Source organism: Mastigoproctus giganteus, chromosome 1, assembly GCF_048544385.1.
Source record: "Mastigoproctus giganteus isolate SK-2022 chromosome 1, ASM4854438v1, whole genome shotgun sequence".
Lineage (NCBI taxonomy): Eukaryota > Metazoa > Arthropoda > Arachnida > Uropygi > Thelyphonidae > Mastigoproctus > Mastigoproctus giganteus.
The window spans coordinates 192,899,554-192,921,259 of NC_143575.1; the positions used below are offsets into that span (position 1 = coordinate 192,899,554).

General features: G+C 34.9%; 1 protein-coding gene across 1 annotated transcript in view; it reads right to left on the reverse strand.

Moving 5' to 3' along the window:
• LOC150091396 (uncharacterized) overlaps window positions 1-17,625 on the reverse strand; it is a 104,007-nt gene extending 86,382 nt beyond the window's left edge. The window contains exon 1 of the mRNA XM_090383651.1: window positions 17,474-17,625. Coding sequence (XP_090239777.1) covers window positions 17,474-17,575 — 102 coding nt within the window. The 5' untranslated portion in view covers window positions 17,576-17,625. The remainder of the gene's footprint in view (window positions 1-17,473) is intronic.
• Between the last annotated feature and the right edge of the window lie 4,081 nt (window positions 17,626-21,706).

Genomic DNA, 21,706 nt, shown 5'->3' on the forward strand with positions numbered 1-21,706 from the left:
TCAGTTGATTATTATTTCCATTATATGGTTAATGCTTACTTGCCTTTACACTCAAATTTTTATAGTAACTCCTCTTAATTTCCTCATTGATTTTATAGTGCTGAGATTCACTGGCACAGTTGCTCCTCACAAGGGAACATCAATCTGTAAAAACAGATGTTAAATACCCATTCACAAGGAGGTAACACTGAAAGCAATGACTAAAGAGGTCACCAAAACCATTTACACAATAATGGATGTATTGTTAAACTGAAGTGAAATTCCAGAAGATTGGAAATATGCAGATCTCTCCCACATATACAAAGGGGTTCTAAGTGTGATCTAGAAAAATTAATGAAATTCAAAATTAGTGATGCAGTGAAGAGTTGCTTCAATAATAATATTTTAAGAGTCACAACAGAGTTTTGTTAAGGGAAAACCCTGTCTGACCAATCTGGTATTGTGATATAGTCACAAGGAAGTGAACTGATTATGTGAACACTTATAATATCTATAAACTTTGATATAATTTTTTGTACTTATACTTCAGACAGACTTTTGATGCAGTGCCCATACAAATGTCTTATGCATAAGTTGATGCATTCCATTGGTGTAGGTTGCTGCAGCAGATAAAGGATGGTTAACTGATGGAAGACAGAGTGATTATAAATGTGAAATGCTCTGAATGGACCAGTATTATAAGTAAGGCTCATCAATATGATAGTGTCCTTGTTTATAATTTTCTTGTTTATAATGATACTGATGTTAATCAGTAATATTTTAAACTTTTTAAATTTTAACATGATACTCAAGTATCATGTTAAAATTTACAGATGATATCAAGATAAGTAGGGAACAGTTGGTCAACAAGCAGCAGCAGTATTTGGTTATGATGTGAAAAACATTATCAATTTATACAGGAGAGGCATAAATTAAAATAGTATAAAAACTTAAACATACTGAGCACAATTAGATAGGAATGGACATTAAAAAGAAATAGATTGCTAAGTGGCTGTTGTTACACCTAAAAAAAGTTTTCAGGAAAAAACATGGAGATTATTTAGAATAGCTTCAAAATATTTTTTTCAATTTGTACACAGCAAAACAGTAGCTGTATGGGCAAAACACATCAGTGTGTATATGACCATGTACCTTTTGATGAACGCTGATACAAGATAGACAAATTATATAGTTTAAAAAATAACCAAGCTTTAACCCAGTGGTTTTCAACTGGTGTGTCGCAACAACATTCCAAGGGTGCCATGTAATTTGGGTTTAGGTTACTTAAACTTATTATTATTTTTTAATTTAATGTTTATTTCATTATAAAAAGGTGTACAGCATCTTTTTAATTTTGTAGTGATCTATAATTGATGTTTGCTTAGTACCTCTATATAAAGAATAAAATTATTATATACTGTATATATATATATAATTTGTATTATGAAATGTAATTTTTATAAATATATTATTGTAATAACTATCATATAACATATATTTTTTAATATTAGATATATACGAGTACGTACGTATGTACGTACGCACACACATGGAGAGAATCAGATCTAACAGGCAGAAAATTGAGTAGGGGAGCTGCAAAATAAAATAAATTACTTAGGGGTGTCGTTATAAAAAAAAAAGGTTGAAAACCACTGCTTTAACCCATACATTAAGTATGTAAGGGTTAACAAGTATACAAATTGATCTACGTACGTTTTTAGAAGGTCACATTTAACCAATGTATTTGCTAAAAGGAAGTATCTTGAAATGGATGTAGATGGCAGAGATGTACAGCATAGAACAGATAACAAGTTTGTTTTTTTCATGAAATTTAAAATTATAATTTAATTTTTGATAATAATTTTATTAAGTGATAGTATAAAAATTCAAATTAAAAATAAATTAATATTTAAAAGCATTTATCTACAGAGTTATCATTATTACAAAAATTCCACAAATATCAGAAACTGATTATCTGAAACCCAGTAAGATTTGAAAAATCACTTGTGAAAGGATTAATACAAGGTTCTGCATTTCAGTTGCAGTAAATTAGACTGGTCAACAAATTAAATTTTTTTTTTTTTTGTTTATGAAAGAATTTTTTCTGTATTGTTTTGCATGTGCAGAGTTGAGAAATCTGGATTAAAAAAAATATTTTGCTCAAGTTTTGAAAATGCCTGACTGTCTTATTATTCTATAAAATATGCTACAGAGGCCTAAAAACAGGATAAATAAAGAACATTCATTATACTGTTTTAATATATCTTATATTGAAAAAGATGGTATATTGTAGAAAAAAAAAAAAATTACAAAACAATTTAAAATAATGAGGATTGATACATTTTTAGTTATTGAAAAATACACATTAAATCACATTGATCAGCAAAATAAATAAAATCACTTGATTCATATTTTACACTTCTTTGCCTGTTGTTTGTACCCCACAACAAAATAATAGTTAGCTAGCATTGCAGAGTTCCATTTGCTTTGGTATTGTTTCTTCATTGCTGAGATGTCCTGATGGAATCTCTTGTCATGTTCATCACTTAATGGGCCACAATTGAAAATATCCAAATGGGAGGGAAGAAAGTGTATTTTTAATGACATGTTGCAGCCTAATTTATATTATTATGACAGAAAGATTCTCACAAGCTGCTTAGAGTTATCTGCTTTGTTATTACCCAGAAAGTTTGTTGCTACAAGTTTGAAAGCATTCCAGATTGCTTTCTCATAACCATGGAGGATCTGGTCAAAGTGTTTGTCCTTGAGGTCCTGCATCTGTGGGCAAATGAACATGGCTTCCTTTATTTTGGCCTCACTAAGTCTTGGAATTATTTTCCTTGAGGTATTTGAAAGCTGATCCATCTGTATCCATGATCTTAAACTGTTTCATAAGTCCCAATTTTCTGTGTAGGTACTAACAGGATTTTGCTTGGCCTCAACTAGTGGACTGTAAGGGACATATTTTATCACTGGATTAAGTGACCGCCTTGAAGGCCAGTCTTTTTTTTTTAATGAGAAGACCGTGCTCTACTCTCCCATTTGCAAAGAAAACAGCAAAATTCTGTGTTTCCCTGCTGCATTCCTAACAAGGTGGCAATAACATGTCACCACAACTCTGCTATTGGTAATCCTTGTAGTTGATGGATTCAATAAGAAGATTCATGTTATCATATGATTCTTTCATATGAACTACATGGCTTATTGGAATTGATGGTAGCATGTTGCCATTATGTAGTAGCACTGTTTTCAAACTCAGTTTAAAACAGGGATTCTCAACAGGGGCGATATCGCCCCCAAGGGGGCAAAAAAATCATGGGTATTACAATGGTTTGGGCCCTCCAAAGTTCAACCCTAACCAACGACATCTTATTCCTTAATATTTAATTTCTCTCATTGGATTTTCTTTTCCCCTGAGACAACTGATTTTTAACATATAGGTATATTATATTAGCAGTGAGAGAAATTTTGATAAAAGGAAGATAGTGTGGCGTGATTTAATTCAACCACCTTTGCTTTTCATAGGCATTAAATGCCTAAGTGCTCTCAGAGGTAATGTCTCTGTGATCCTTGGTGTTTCTGACTGTGGCGACCTTGGTAGCGGCATGGATGGGATGAGGGAATATTTCAGTCTATTGTTTCTACTTTCTAAGCAACAATTAGTATTGATTTATTGTTTATTTTTGATCCACAGTGGTTTTGTGAGTGACATGGGGCTATGAGAATTAAATAAAAATAGTTTATATTTTACTATTTAATTCTTTGTAGTTATTCAACCCATCAACAATCACATCAAGTACTGAAAAGAAAGTGTCAACAGTATCTGGATGAATATCTAGCTCAGTGATTCCCTACCTTTTGTCACTCAAGTCACACCTGAAGTTAAAAGACGCATATTCACAGCACACCTAAATAGTAACTGCCACTGAACTTGATGGTGTTTTTACTAATCTCGTGGCACGATTGAAAGGGGACGTGACACATCAATGTGCTGGGATCACTGAATTCTAGCTTATGGTTTTATTGAAAGCCCATTTGACTCAAAACGGCCTGTGTCTTAGGTGTAATAGTTCATTTTCAAATGAGGCTATGAAACTATCAAGACTTTTAGATCACTTAATAAGGAAACATCCTGATAAAGTTGGTGAACATATCAAATATTTTAAAAATTTAAAACAGAAATTTTGAGCAACGTAACACTGTTACCTCCCTATTTAAGAAGACCACACAAACAAATGACGATGGAATGACCGAACCTTATAAAATTGCAGAAAAACTGGTAATGCTCACAGTTTCTGAGACTATTATACAACCCACATTAGAGACTGTAATTTCAACAATGATGCATCAAAATCCTTCCAGTATTTAAAAGCATTCACATTGAGCAACAATTCAATTTGAAAACTAATCGACAAGATGTCAGTTAACATTGAAGAGCAGCTAATTGAAAACTAAAAATGAGAAAATTTTCTATTCAGATTGGTGAATCCACCGTTAACGACAAAAAGCCTTTCTAATGACATACGTTCATTATTTGGATGATGATTGTAAACTGCAAGAAGAAGTGTTGTTTGTAAAATTTATAGAACTGACTGTACTGGAGCACCAATTTTTGCTGCTATAAAAATATGGTTGGTTGAAAAACAAGTACCATTGGAAAATTTGGTATCCTGTGCCACCGATGGTGCTAACTCCATTGTTGGAAGACAAAGGTTTTATATCCCACCTAAATGAAGTATGCCCCAACATTCTTGCAATACACTGCATTGTGCACCAACATCATCTGGTTGAAAAAAATATTAGTCCAGTTCTTTATCAATCTCTCAGTATAGTTATTAAAACCATCAATAAAATAAAGTCAAACAGCAAATATGATCACCTTTTCGGAAAATTTTGTGTTGATAATGAACAGTACGTGAGGTTTCTTTTACATACAGAAGTCAGATGGCTTTCTAAAGGAAACTGTAACAAGATTTGTAAACCTTTTTAGAAAGCAAAGGAGATCACCAAACACAAAAACAACATATACTATATGGCTTGGATTTTTCGAAAACTTAATTAACTATCACTTCAACTTCGAGGGAAATCAATTATGGTAATAGACTGCAAAAGCTTATTAAAAAAGCCTTCACTGAAAAACTGGAAATATTTGAAAGCAATTTCATGGTATGCAAGAGTTAGTTTAAGAATTATTCAGATCATTTGTGTTCTTTAAAAGGTGAAATGAAAAACAGATTTTCAGATTTATTTTCTTTTGAAATGAAGCCATGGATGTTAGATCCAATTGGATGCAATGCCTGGTCTGCTAGTGAAGAAATTCAAGAACTCATTGAATTAAAATGTAAGGAAGAATGCAAATATAAATTCGAAAAGGGTGGAATAGCTGAGTTGTTGTTGTTGTTTTTTTTTTTTTTTTTTTTTTTAGGAGCATTAGCAACTAGGGCCATATTGCTCCGGGGTATGCGGTGGTCATTCCCTGACCTTTCCGCATCCTCCGTATTTGGTGGTGACGGGCTCGAACCTCGGTCTAATCAAGAAGCGTGTGCTACGCACTGCTGCTCCTTCCCACCTGGCTACGGAGGCGCCAGCTGAGTTGTGGGGGATAAAAAACAACTAAACTTCTTTATCCAACAATGTGGTCTGAAATGGCCAAAGTACTTCTTTGTTTTCCAATATCTAAGTTTTGCAAATTACAGTGTCTGGAGACCAGGCACCTGCGAGGTGATCTGATTGAGGTGTATAAAGCCTTGAATAGTTTGAGCATGCTCAATGCTGATGGGATTCTTCCTCTTGCTCAGAATAATCGCTTGAGAGGGCATAAATTCAAACTGAGGAAAGACGGTTGTAGGATAGATGTACGGAAGTTTACCTTTAGCCAGCGGGTGGTTGATTGCTGGAACAAACTTCCATCTGTCGTTGTAGTTGATAGCTTAAATAGATTCAAGGCAGAACTTGACAAACGTTTGGAACGAGTGGGTGGGTGAAATAAGGGTGGGTTTTTTTTTGGCTGATGCTATATAAGCTTGCTTTCTTGCATTATGTGCCTTTGCTAATGCTAATCTCATATGGTTGAAAGTGGTTTTAGTTCAGTAAATAAAATATTAACAAAGGAAAGAAACAGAATTGATATGTGTTCAAGAGGAGACACTAGAATTAAACTTACTAAAAGTATACTGAACATTGAACTTTTAGCTAAGAAGCATCGGGCTCAGGCATGCCATTGAATAAAAAGAGTCAGTATAAAGTATTTTATTGTTTAAATTTTTATGGGGGAGGGGGCAATAATTAAAAAAAGGTTGAGAAACACTGCCTTAGAAGAATCTATAAAGAATGAAGATTCTCCAGTCTTGAGGGTAGTGGTCAATATTAAGTGAGCCCATTAAACCATTGATATCAATGTAGGTTATTTTCCATTTTATTTATAGCTGGGTTAAATACTTTTGGCAGCACTAGTAACACTTTACCATTATCTTGAAGGAGATTCCACTGTTGCAGTCTTAGGCCTAAAAGTTTTGCCTTATTTTTTGGTAAATCAATTTCTCTGATAAGATAATTTAATTCATTTTGTGCAATTTTGCGTGGCTCTGCAGAGGGGAAATTGGAAATAAAAATCAGGATCTGTTGACGTGGAGGGTTCAGCTGATTTATCTCGGCAATCACCTGACTCTTTATCAGATTCTAAAATGTATTCAGCTGGTGGCCTACAAATGGGAAGTCGGTACAGGTCGAAAGCAGGTGGTATATTCGGGTAGCTTAACGTTTTCCTCTTGGAAATCCCCTGATGAACAGGTAATTCCATACAAAAATAACAGTCCATTATATGATCTGAAGGCTCTCTCCATATCATAGGTATACAGCAAAAAGCAACGAGAAACCTTTGTGATTTAACCAGCTGCAGAGATTAGAACACAAGTATTGCAGCAAATATGAAGCACCCAGCTTTCACATCTTGGTCCCCAACCTTGCAGGAAAAATAAAAGTTGTATGCTTTTTTTATTTTATTATCGGAGTAATGGCATGCTTCTGTGATACAAATTTTACTTCACCACAAACATAACAAAAATTATCTGCACTATTTACACAGCATGTTAAATTTAAGTTTTTGCTCAGTCAAAAAATAACAAGGGTAGCAAGAACAGACGCCTGGCTCAGACTGACTAACTAATGCACCTAGACAAGAAACGGTGACTCAGCACCAATGGCTGCAGTGTCACTACACAAACTGTATGTCAAGGCCCAATTTTCCCAAAAATCAAAACTAGTATTACCAAAACCAGTAGTAATAATCCATTTTAACTGTCATATTAATATTAGTCAAAATTGACTAATATTTTATTAGTATTTTATTATTACCAAAACATTTTAGCTGTTAACCAGTGTTATCAATTAAGGATTGACAAACTCAACACTGCTCAAAATGTAAAGGGCATGATGCTGTAACACTGTCCAACAGGAAAGTTGCTGTCAACAGTATAGTAAGGCTGCACAGAGATAATGTCAATTATATATAGATGATGTATAGATGTCAATGATATATAGGAACAAGTTTACCTAACCAGTTGTACAGTGGCTAAAATCAGATGTACTGCCTTACATATGAATTTTTTTTAAAAAAGAATACTAATGAAAAGATGATGCAAATTTCACTTCCCCCACCTCCCAAAAAAACTGGTAACTATAGTACTAACTCCTAACATTTATAAGCACACTGTCTCAAATATCTTTCAACAAAGTCAAATTTTAAAAAATATTAAAGATGAGTAATTACTGTTAATAAATATAAGAAAAACAGTTATTTAAAAATAATTCACAATACCTTTATGTGCATTCTTAAAAACTCTTAATAAGCAATATTTTTGCTGTAAACGTTCCTTGCTGTGTCCAAGTCTGCCACTTATATACTTATCTTTAATTTAGTAATAAAGGCCAACCCCTGCAGTATGATTAGGCTTTATTTTTTGAAAGATAGAATAGCCGAGAAGAAAGATAGATGCTTTTGCTTGCCTGGTATCTGTTAAATTCCACACACAAAAAAAATTAATGTCTCATAATTCATAATATATTGAAATGAAAACAGAAACCCTTAGCCATAATTATGAGCTTCCTTGGACTCAGGGGAGGTCCCCACAGACTGAGATGTATAAATGTATCCCCAATCCACAAAGGGGGATTGAAAAGGGTGATGCGAGTAATTACAAGACCTCTTGGTTTAACTTCTTTTCTGCAGCAATTATGTATTGCAGGATCATCTAGACAAAACTGCAGTAATAATTCAGAATGGGTTTTTTTTAAGAGGAAGTCTTGTCTGACCAATTTGATTGGATACTACGATGTGTTGACAAAAGAACTGGATGCAAAAAATAATTTTGACATCATATACAGTAGAGCCTCGCTTTTCAGCGTTCTGCAAATGCAGCAGTTTTCAATTATATTCAAGTTCATTATGTTCGGCATGACACGTTCAGCAACCGAATCTGAGAAGGGTGTCGGGTGCCATTTTAATGTCTGTTATTCAGACTGTTTACAACATATGATAGTGTAAACATGTTATTAGGCCTTTATATGCATTCACAAGTGAAAAAAAGACCATGTTTCACTTTTCAGTGGGGATCTGGAACCTAACCTGCCATAAGAGTGGGCCCAACTGTACTTGTATTTCAGGAAAGTGTTTGACACCGTAGAAACTGGGAAGACTACTGCACAAATGGGAGCAGTATGGCATTAAGGGCAAGTTGCTTCAATAGATAAAAGGATGGTTGAGTGGGAGAAGGTAGAGAGTGGTAATCATTGGACACTGCTCTTTGTGGACTAATGTTATTAGTGGAGCCCCCAAATTCAGTGTTGGGGCCATTGTTGTTTTGTCCAAGTTTGCAGATGATACAAAGGTTCGCAGGGTTGTTGACAACAGTATGCTACTGCAACAGGATCTAGAAAAGTTAGGCATATGGGCTGAGAAGTGGCAACTGAAGTTTATAACATTGACAAATGTAAAGTACTGCATATGGGTAGCAGTAACCCCAGAGAAAACTCTGTGGCAGCCTGTCTGCACTGCTCAGAAAACTTCATATCTGACTGTACAATTACCTCCAGGTCTTTTTCATTCTCTACCACCCTGAGTGTAGTACCATCTGTGTGGTAGAATGAAAAAGACCTGGAGGTAATTGTACAGTCAGATATGAAGTTTTCTGAGCAGTGCAGACAGGCTGCCAGAGCAGGACATGGGGTCTTGTCAATGATATACAGGAATTTTACTAGCAGGCAAACCAAGGTGATTATCCCCTTGTATAAGGCAATGGTCAGGCCAGAAGCCTTGAGTACTGCATACACGTCTGGAGGCCTCATTTTAGGAAGGATGGAGAGTTACTAGAACTAGTACAGAGAGGGGCAACAAGATTGGCGAGGGGAACAAAGGGATCCTCTTACCAAGAAAGGCTTAAGTTCTGCAAATTGAAGCATCTGGAGACTAGGCACCTGTGAGGTGATCTGATTGAGGTGTATAAGACCTTGAATGGGTTGAGCTCAATGCTGATGGGATTCTTCCTTTTGCTCAGATTACAAACCTGAGGGGGCATAAATTCAAAATGAGGAAAGACAGTTGTAGAACAGATGTGCAGAAATTTACCTTTAGCCAGCAGGTAGTTGATTGCAAGAAAAAGCTTCCATCTGTCATTGTTGGAAGTTGATAGCTTAAATAAATTCAAGGAAGAACTGGACAAATGTTTAGAGCAAATGGATGGGTGAAATGGGAAATTTTTTTTTTTTTGGCTGATGCTGTATAAGCTTGCTTTTTGGCATCATAAGCCTCTACTAATGCTAATATTTGTAGGAGAAAAAAAGGGTCATGGAATTTCATTTATAAATTTAAAATACAGTAATATTTAAAGCATCAGATGCTTTATAGTAAATAAAACCTTCTGCCACTCACACCCTCAGTTTAGCAAAGACATCCATCAGGTGTCTGTGTTATATCCCTTTTTGTCTGTGTTATATCCCTATTTTTACTATAAAAAATTAATTTTTAGCTCTTCTATTGAATTCAGAACAGTAATCTGTTAATTATGATTTGCTAAACCTAATTAAAAACTATTGAATGAAAATAAATAAGAAAAACTAATAATAGTTTTTGTATTTTTTTAGAATTTAAGGTCACTGATCTCCCGAATGAAACCAGAAACCATCTGCCAGACACCATACAAGGCCATGCAATTGTCATCTGTTCACAGCTAGCAAAATCAAGGTTTACAACAAGATCAGACACGTGTCATTGGCATAGCACAGGAACCACATGAGAATGGAAACTGCATAGAAGAAAGATAAATAGACTGTATTTTCTGTTTTCATAGTATATTGAAATGAAACCAGAAAATATAGTGTCTGTCTAGAGAACATTGGCGGGGGGAAAAAAGGGTACATGGCAGGATTTGATTTCATTTATAAATTTAAAAAACAGAAATATGCAAAGTGTCAGATTAAAGGTTAAATTTTTGAGAAGTCAACTGTATTTCAAGGAAATTTCAAAAAGAATGTTACTGATGTTAAGGATTGCTGATGTGCTTAAATATTAGATGTAGAGTTGCTAGAACAAGTACAGAGAAAGGCAACAAGACTGGTGAGGGGAACAAAGGGGTGCTATTACAAAAAGGCTCAAGTTCCGCAAATTGCAGCTTCCGGAGACTAGGCACCTGCAATGTGATCTGTTTGAGGTGTATAAGGCCTTGAATGGATTAAGCAGGCTCAATGTGGATGGAATTCTTCCTATTTCTCAGATTACAAATCTGAGGAAGAGAATCAAGGCATAGATTCAAACTGAGGAAAGACAGTTGTAGAAGAGATGTGCAGAAATTTGCCTTTAGTCAGCGTGTAGTTGATTGCTGGAACAAATTTCCATCTGTTATTGTGGAAGTTGATAGCTTAAATAAATTCAAGGCAGAACTCAACAAACATTTGGAACGAATGGATCAGTGAAATGGGAAGGAGTTTTTTTTTTTTGGCTGATGCTGTATAAGCTTGCTTTCTTGCATCATATCCCTCTACTAATGCTATTTAGTATATCTACAATACAATGTTTTCACCTGGAGGTAAAAACATGTACCTGGAGATATGCTGGATTCTGTGATCAACTTGTACGTGATATTTGTGATCCAACTGAATTGCAAAATATTTTTTGTTAATACTCTGAGCTAACAACTAGGTTCAAGAAGTTTACAATTAATTATTCTGGCAATAAATATAATCATTAAATATATTTAGCAGTCATATGGGTTTGAACCATGGTCTACTCAAACTCTGCGTGTTACTGCACCTTTGCACTGACCACTCAAACTATGTCATACCTAAATGTCATAGAGGTTAATCATAAGGGTCAAAAATAAGGTTTCAGTTTAATGTTCAGTGGTTACTTTATTTCATCAGTAAAGTCCCTTCCCAGTGACATTTTTTAAATATATTTCTCTCATATATTTCTTTGTTCAATTTTTCTGCAAAAAGAAATTAAGGGACGGTTAGGAGGTGGAGGGAAGGAAACACCTGCATCTGGATTTGATCATCTACATATACCCAAAGTAGAAAACACACACACATGAAATTCTTTTAGCCATTGTCCTACTGGTTAAACTGTTACTGCTGTTTATATTCTGATTTACACTATTAGTCATTTGTGCAAGTGACTCAGTTACTTAATACTGTATTAAATTAACTCATTAAATTTTGAGTTAAATATCATAAACTCAAATCCTCATTAAGACTTTGATTATTATTTGTAGATGCAAAATTGAAGGTCAATATCAAACACATACACTAAAGAATGGTTTGATAGTGTGTAACAGATTTTACCTTGTACTCCTGTAAACTCTAATGGTGACATTATTATTAGTAGTAGTGGTGGTACATGATGCAAGGCAAGCTAAGAAGAAAAAGAACCAAAACCCAACGCACTTCACATATAACCTATCCATCCCATCCAATAATTGTCTAGCACTTCCCTGAATTTATTTAAATACCCACTTCCATAAAAACAAATGGAAGTTTGTTCTAACTATAAATCATCCACTGGGTAAAGGCAAACTTCTACACATCTTTCCTCAATTTGAATTTATGCTCCCCCCCATTTGCTGTTTGAGCAAAGAGGAAAAATTCCATCAGCATTCAGCTTGCTCAATCCATTCAAATCCATGTCAACCAAATCACCTCACAGGTGCCTAACCTCCAGATGCTGCAATTTGCAGAACTGAAATCGCCCTTTTGTTCCCTTTTCTGCATCTGTCAGAGCAGATAAGATAATATATATCATCAAAAAATAGCTGTCAATGGCTAGTGCTAAACAGTATGGTGATACTTCATCAACTGACTAATGAGAGTTTATCTCTATGATGTATATCTGTTTATAGTAGTAATGGCAAATGATGCAAGAAAGCAAGCTTATATAGCATCAGCCAAAAAAAAAAAAAAAAAAACTTAAGCAGCTCACCCATCCATACCCTCCAAGAATTTGTCTAGTTCTTCCTTGAATTTATTTAACCCATCCACTTCCACAACAATCAGTGGGTGGTGGATTGTTGGTGGTTCTCACAATCAACCACCTGTTGGCTGAAGGAAAAGTTCACACATCTATCCTGCAACCATCCTTCCTCGACTTTAATTTATGCCCCTTCATGTGTCTAGTCTCAGCAAGTGAAAGAATGCCATTAATATACAGCTTATTCAATCCATTCAAGGCTTTAAACACCTCAATCAGATCTCCCTGCAGATGTCTAGTCTTGAGACACTTGCTGCAATTGGCAGAACTGGAGTCTTTCTAGTAAGAGCACCCTTTTGTTTCCTGCAACTGGTTGCCCTTTGCATCCATTCCAGTAGTTCTACATCCTTTTTAAAGTGAGGCCTCCAGACCTATATATGATATTCAAAATACAGCCTAACCATGGCTTTATACAAAGGAATAAAATAATCACCTCTTTAACCCTACTAGCAAAGTTTCTATATATCATTGACAAAACTCCATGAGCTGTTCAGGCAGTATGTCTGCAATGCTCAGAGAATTTCATGTCTGATTGCACAATTACCCCCAGGTCTTTTTTATTCTCCACTACCCTGTGTAGTAGTACCCCACAGTCTATAGGTTCCTCTGGGGTTACTGCTAATCATATGCATTGCTTGGATTTTTCAATATTAAACTTTTAACTGCCATTTCTCAACTATCGACCATTGTCCTAGATATTGCTCATCCTGATGAGTGTCATTAACCACCCTTCCAACCGTTATATCATTTGCAAACTTAGACATTAAGCCTGATATACCTTCATCAATGTCATCGAAAACAAATCAATATTGATATTCATATAATAAATATTGAAAACAACAATGGGCCCAGCACTGAACCCTGGGGAACTTCACTAATGTAGCTTCTTTCAATAATTCCCATTTCGAATTTGCTGTTGGTAACATCATCAGTTGGTTCCACTGCACAGAATTTAAAAACTGTCTGAGACCTCTGTAGTCACCCTTACGAAAACAAAAGCCTTTCCCTTTACAGTAGTTGTCTTTAATTAAATTCCAGATTAATTCACAGTGATTGCTGCCACCCAGTGGGCCTTTTTCCTGCAGATTCTTAATGCATGAAGAATCACTGCTGATAAAAAGATCAAGAGTACTGCTTCCTTTTGTTGTCCCTCTAACATACTGCTGTTGAAAAGTCATTCAAGAAATCCACAAAGGTCTTGCTAGTGTGTAAGTGACCAACCCACAAATTCCAGTCAATATCTGGAATGTTAAAATCCTCCCCCATTATGAGATATCCTGATTTGCTGGCCCACTATTTCTCTTCATAGCTGTTTTGTATACTCATCACAGTCAACAGGCCTATAACACACTCCTACTCACAATTTTTGTTTTTCCAGTATTTATATCACACCAAACTGACTTAACATGGCACCTGTCACCCATTAGTGAATGGAACAAAGGGTTGCTCTTACGAAGAAAGGCTTAAGTTTTGCAAATTACAGTGTCTGGAGAGTAGGCACCTGTGGGGTGATCTGAATGAGGTGTACAAAGCCTTGAATGGTTTGAGCATGCTGATGGGATCCTTCTCTTGCTCAGAATAATCGCCTGAGAGGGCATTAATTCAAATTAAGGAAAGGCAGTTGTAGGATAGATGTGCAGAAGTTTGCCTGTAGCAGGTGGTTGATTGCTGGAACAAACTTCTATCTGTCGTTGAAGTTGATAGCTTAAACAGATTCAAGGCAGAACTGGACAAACATTTGGAGTGAGTGAATGGGTGAAATGAGAAGGGGGTGTGTTTTTTTTTTTGGCTGATGCTATATAAGCTTGCTTTCTTGCACCATGTGCCCTTGCTAATGTCAACTGGATGCACTGCTTTAGATTTAATACATTTCTTAACTAAGAGCATAACCTCTCCACCTCTCCTGTCCTTCCTGTATACATTGTACTTCCCATATTCAAATTCAGCAGCATCACTTATATCTGAGTGACACTATGTTTCCAGTATTCCTACAATGTCTGCATTTGATGACTTCATCAGCTTCAAATTCATTTACAATGCTCCTAGCATTAGTGTACGTGCAAGTTTACCCTAACATGGCCCATGTATTTATTCCTCCATGTTAGCCACTAAAACTACTGGGTTCCTGGTCTGACTCCACGGCGCAAAGATGGGGTAACGTTGGACAGGGTCTGAAGCCCCAGACACCTTACTTTCCAGGCTGCTGCATGTACCAATAGTAGCAGTGAAAGAATCACTTTCACCTCTGCTTCTCTCTCTCTCACTAGTTAAGCTAATAAGACTGTGTATCCCCCCAAGCTAGCAGTTTTCCAACCCACCTATCACTGCCTCGATAGCATCAGCAAATATTCTTGCACCCCTTCAATTCAAGTGTATCCCATCCCTGTAAAAACAGTCTCTCCTATAATGTCTGGATTAAAGTTAAAGCAAACAGAGTACAGAAGTATCATGCTATACAAATCCATGGTCAGAACAGGTCTTGAATAAAGTGTGAAGGCCTTGTATCAATGAAAATAATTTGCCTGAAAGGTACAAGGGGAGCAACAAAACTAGTTGTGAATGGAAAGAAATATTTCTACAAGAGTTCTTTAAGCAGCAAAATTGGCAACCATGTATGGGGATCTGATTACGGTGTTAAAAGGTCTTAGAGACTTCTTTACTTATGTAAACACTAGAAGGAAGAATCACATTGGTTCACTTGATATCAATGGTTTTACTTTTGATGATCCTGCTCAGGTTACTGACAGGGTGAATAGGTATTTTGCATCTACATTCACACATGAGGAATTCTTTAGGGAAAGGGATGCCAGAAGTTTATCAAATTCTAACAGGGAGCTAAATGGTTTTGTAACAACTAAGAGGGAAGTGGAAGAGAAATTTTTGAAGCAAAACATAAAAAAAAGGCACCCGGGGTGGATGGGATCTATCCAATTATATTACTGGAGGCAGAAAAAGTGGTAAGCAAACCTATACCCATAGCCTATTCCTATAGTCTAGATATATGTAAATGTGTATCCCAATTCACAAAGAGGTATCAAAAAGTGACATGAGTAATTACAGATCTGTCAGCTTAACTGCTGTTCCAGGAAAAATAATGGAGTCATTTGTTAAAGTAATGGAGGACCATCTAGACAGTAGTGCATTATACTTCAATTGCCACATGGATTTGTTAAGAGGAAATCTTGTCTAACCAATCTCAGTGGATACTATGATGCAGCAACACAGTAACTGGATGCAAGAAATAATTTTCATATCATATACTTGGATTTCAGAAAAGCTTTTGATACTATTAAACATAAAAGACTGCAGTACAAATTGGAGCAGTTTGGCATTAAGGGCAAGTGACTGCTATGAATAAAGGGATGGTTGAGTTGGTAAAAACAGAAAATGGTTATCAATGGACACTGCTCTTCACAGACTACTATTATTAGCGAAGTCCCTCAGGGTTCAATTCTGGGTCCATTTTCTATATTTATTGATGATACTGATGAATGCATATCAGGCTTAATTTTTAAGTTTGCAGTGATGAAAAAATTGGCAGCATGATTAATGAAATGATCAAGGTATGCTATTGCAACAGGATCTATAAAAATTAGGCAGATGGGCTGGTATGTAGCAGTTAATTTTAACATTGAGAAATGAAAGGTACTTCATATGGAAAACAGTAATCTCAGATTAACATACCAACTGTTTGGTGCCACATTCATGGAAGTGGAGAATGAAAAAATAGGGGTAAGTAATTGTGAAGTCAGATATGAAGTTCTCTGAGCAGCACAAACAGGCAGCCAGGCAAATTCATGGGGTTTTGTCAATGATATACAGAAATTTTGCTAGCAGTGATAAGAGGTGATTATCCCATTGTATAAGGCAATGGTTTGGTCACATCTCGAGTACTGCATACAGGTCTGGAGGCCTCATTTCAGGAAGGATATACAGCTGCTGGAATCGGTGCAGAGAAGGGATGCTCTTATTATGAAAGGCTTCAGTTCTGCAAATTGTAACAGCAGCTAGAGACCTGGGCACCTGAGAGGTGATCTGATTGAGGTTTTGAATGGATTCTTCCTGAGATTACACACATGATAGGGAATAAATTCAAATCAAGGAAGGTTCTTTGAAAATAGATGTGAAAAAATTTTCCTTCAGCCAGCCGGTGGTTGAGTAAACTTTCATATATTTTTTATGAAAATTGATGGTTTGAACAATTCAATAAAGAACCACGCAAACCACTGTAGGGGGTGGAGAGGTGTGGGAGGTTTTTTTTTTTTTTTTTTTGCTGATAAAATTTGCTCTTGGTAATCTTTCAAGTGGGATTAAATAAATAAATGGGAAAAAATTATGAAATAAAAAACTATAGAAACATTTTGTTTCATATCACTTTTTATTTTTGAATTATATATATATATATATATATATATATATATATATATATATAATTGATGTCAGATGAGGAATAAGCAATGCCTACTTGCATTGTTCAGCCATTTTAACACTAATACTAAATTAAGTTTTTAAAACGTTTTTCTTTTATGTTTGTAAACATTTTAGTATATTTCGAACCGGTTCGATCAATTAAAATATATCTTATACTTTTTGAGCTGTTCGTATTCACTCACATTTTTCGCCATACATGGGTAATTATCGCGAAAAAGTAAAAACGTGCATTCATTACTTGAAAACATTAATATACACAGCAAAAAAAATATTTCTTCTTTTTCGGATATTCGAACACTTTGATGGTGAATTTTCAATTGTTTGTACCGCATCAATGGTACTCACATCCATAAAGTTACTGAACATGTAGAATCAATTCTCATTAAATTTGCCAGAATTAATAATAACATCACAAATAAAACCAATTCTAAAACATTTTCAGTGAAATAGATATTAGGTTACAAAATTTTTGTAATCCATTTTCAATAATATTTGACACTTAATCGCAAAATGGCGAAATGTTCGCAAAGGGTATAACAATATTATTACCTGTTTCAATAAACAAAGGAGAGTCTGCAACGGGAGAACTTCGGGATGCAAAAGATCCACACCATCTTCCTTCATTCGAAAATCTAACATCTTGTCAACCATTTTTGAAGCACAGCCCTAACCACAGATGCTAGAATCTATCTAGCTCCTCACTTCTGAAATACTTTCCTTATTTACAACTCAAAGTTAGTTTCGTATGACACTGAATATCTTCTTGAAGATTATGTGTAGGTCAAAATAATCGTAAAGAATGGTATCTTATATTTGTTTCTTTTGTTATGAATTTTATACAGGATAGGTATATTATACATCGGAATGTTTGTGTATTGCGAAAATGTCTCTGTGAACAACTACAAATGCGCAACCCACAGACGATGTGGCTAAAACAGAAATGTTTGAAGTGTTGGGATGTGGGGAATTAATTGTTTGCTTCTGTAGAGAGTAATATATTTTAACAGCATAATTTTGCGATTCAAGATGCAAATTTATTAACATCATAACTGGAGAAAATTATATTTACTGTAGGTTAGTGAATATTTTAGCCATTTGATAGATTTTTTATACTATTCACTAATGTTGACATGTATGCTAGAAAAACTGTTTCAGTTTATAAGAAAGTTGCATTTTTGTCATTTGCTTTTAGTTATCTGACTTTATTAAATTAAAATACTTTGAAGTCAGTCGATTTGCATGTTAATTAAATCCCTGATCTTAACGAAACAATCATTACTATATAACAATTGGCCATGTCTGCATAAAATCGTAAACTCATGACCCTTGCAATGTTTTAGGAGTTGTTAAAAAGAACTCATTCACATTATATTTAGGTAGCATTTATTTCGTTGCCAGAATACTGTGACATGTAAGCAGTGGTGCTAAATCACAATGCAGAAGTGTAATAATACTATTACCAACAAAAAACTAGAGAGAAATTAAACTAGTTTATTAAACTAGTTTACTTATTAATGTACAGTTACAGCACTACAGGGATGTGTTTTAATGTGAAATAAGAAAGCCTTGTGCTGTGGTAATTAAATGTTTGTGTCTGGTATTATAACCGTCATATATTTCGTCAACAAATGACAGAATTCCTGGGATCGGCACCAGTCATCAAATGGGATCACATTTTTACGTGGTATTAACTGGCTGTATAGTAAACTGATGTGACTTGTCAAAAAACTAGTGTGAAATGACTTCCATGTTTCATTACATCTAATTTATATACGTGTGTGTGTATGTATTTATTTATTTATATCATTTGATTGTGCCAACGAACTTTGTTTACATATTTATTAAAGTTAAAATAAATTTAAGAAATTTATTAAATGAATAATGATAAAATACAATATTTAACCACTGGTTCTGATATCATAATGGGATAGCATATAATCATTATTCCAAGTTTTTTCAGTTATTGTGACATTTGAAATACAGTCAAATAAGTGTCAGTTGGGGCCATCATATTTTCAGCATAAGTGTTACATTTAATGTTTTTAATCTCTTATAGATTATTTCCATTTCAAAGTGTATGTAAATCTAACACTTTTGAGCCTCTTCTTAAATATATCATATAATTTGTAGTTAGCCATTGAATTTATTTAACAGCCAGTAGGTGTAAACAAAGTTCACTGACTGTATTCAAAGTGTTGACATGCATGAGGGATTACATGTCAACATTTTTACAGAGTTCAGCAATTGACACACTTGAAACACATTTCAAGAACCCATATTAATAATTGGCTTCAGCATATTCTCAGTGTTTTTCAGGATCTATGAAAAGTCATGAAACATTACCCATTTGAATGACAAATGGGTAATGTTTTGTTATGGGAACAAGATGAAATCAAGGGGCTGGATGTGAGTAATGCAACTGATGGAAACTGCAGCCAAGTTGTTCTTGGCCAATCATATTTTCAGATTGATATGAGTAGCAACCATTCTCCAGACATTCCCATAGTCCATCTTCCAATACCTACTATAGAAATACTGATTTATAGTTTTGCTTGGTAGAGCAAGTTCATAATGCAGAATTCTGTGTGCATCATAAAACATGATCATGTTGTTCTTGAGGTTTAAGTGGCCCTGTTCACTTAAGCATGAATGTATAACAGTTAAGAGCAACATTGCTGAGTCCTGTTTGTATTCCTCAGACATTGCTCTGTGATTTCTTTTTTTTGTTCTTGAAATTAGACTTGCACTGAAAGGGTAGAGATATGATGAGATCTAGAAAAAAAATTTAATGATGAGACCCAGGAAAATTGTAGCAGATACTTGAAGGGTTTAAAAGAAAAAGAAAAAAGAGTTTTAATTGTTTTCATCAGTGTAGCAGAATCGTTGGACTCATCGCATCAAGTCAAGGAAACTACTTTGAGGATTATAGCGTGGTGCTCTAACCTGGTAAGTACTTTGTATTTATTTTTTAATGAAAAAAAAAAAAAAGTGGGAACTTCAGCACACCTTGTATAACCAGATGTAGCTTAATTTGCTTCAGTTATAAAAATCAAGTGAGAATTTTCATTAGTTATGGAAAGCAAATCTTCAATTTGGTGTGAAGAAATTAGGTGCCAATTCAACGTTCTAATGGGTGTTTATGAGAGCTTGAAGAGTAGGATTGATGCTCTCTAAGGAATTAAAATGGGTGGCCAATCAAGCTCTCAGCTTGATTGGCCACCCATTTTAATAAGGCTCACACTTGTACATCAAACAATACAGTGGCATTCCCCAAGACAGTTATTGTTGGCAACTATTGTCAGGGAAATAGGAAGTGTATTGTGCAAGAAGGATAGGTGAAATAGGACCAGAGTCGTTCTGCCAGGACAAAAGTAGATAATGTTGAAGAGCAGATATCACATTCTAAGGGCACAAAAGGTGTTATTGTTTTACACGGCACCAATGATATTAAGAGTGAAGATCTGAGGACATAACACGTATAAGGCAATGTTGGGAAAAAGTTGAGAGTTAGGATTGAATTTGAAAGTGTCTGCAATTCTGCCAGGAGAGAGTACATGTTGAGAACCATGTCAATCAGTTTGGCCCAGGAGAGAATGTGCAAGGCTCATGGAGTAAAATTTTTCGCAGTGTGGTCTGTGCTTGTTAACAGAGACCCTGTTTTTACAGGGATGGGATACCCTTAAATAGAAGGAGTGCAAGAATATTTGCCCATGCTATCGAAGCAGAGATAGGTGGGTCAGAAAATAGCCAGCTTGAGGGTATGCTAATGCTAATAATTTGGTGTTCTGTGAGTGTAGTAAAGGTTCTGCTTTTTATTGTTACATTTAATGTAATTGACACCTGTCAGTCAGCTTTCTTAATACACTGAAACCTAACCATTGTTTGTTAAGGTAAATTGATCTTTAAAACTATAACAATTAATATATTACTGTAGCTAATGATTAGCTAAAGTTATATTAATCTATAAGTAGTTGTATCAAAATTTTTAAGTGGATGGAGGAGGGATTACTTTTGAGGTTTAATTTTTGACATTATTCAACAGAGAGTTCCAAAATTTTTAATAAAGAATAAGCTTTTCTTGAAAAGCATTGTGAGATATATTATGGTGAACTCAACGTGAAAAGGTACACTGCATAATTTTCTGCCTGATAAAGTTTTTTTTTTTTTTTTTTTTTATGTATATAAATACGGAATGGAGCCAAATACGAATATCTTTCTTTTAGGGTTCCATCAGTCACCATTGTTCATCATGTTATTGTTTACACACTGCTTTTACAATGTGCCTTTGGGTTAATTCCCCATTATGCCAGTATTGTTTTGTTTAGTTCTCAAAATTATCTGGTTTTTTTTTTTTTTTTTTTTTTTTGCAAAACAAATAGGTGAAAAACCACGGGGCACGTTGAATGAACCAGATTTTGACGAACATACTATCGTCAAACAGCAGCACAAATTGTCAACAGTTTATTTGCTGTGACCATCCCAATTTAATGCATAATAAGGGCTTAATGCAATTAATGAAAACATCTCTTTACATAAACTTATACTTTCTACATGTCAATAAATATTTAATTTTTCTGCCAATAATTATTGACTCAATATTTTTTTTGCCCTTTAATGTTGTTAATGCCCCAGTGTATCTAAATAAGTTGCTTTCTGTATTGTATAGTTCCATGGTTAAATATCTATTAGCCTTAAGGGAAGCTCACATGTGAAGAAAAGAATTGAAATTCTTCTGCTTTTGGGTAAAGAGCATAGCTTATTTCTGCATGCAGGTTTGGAAAC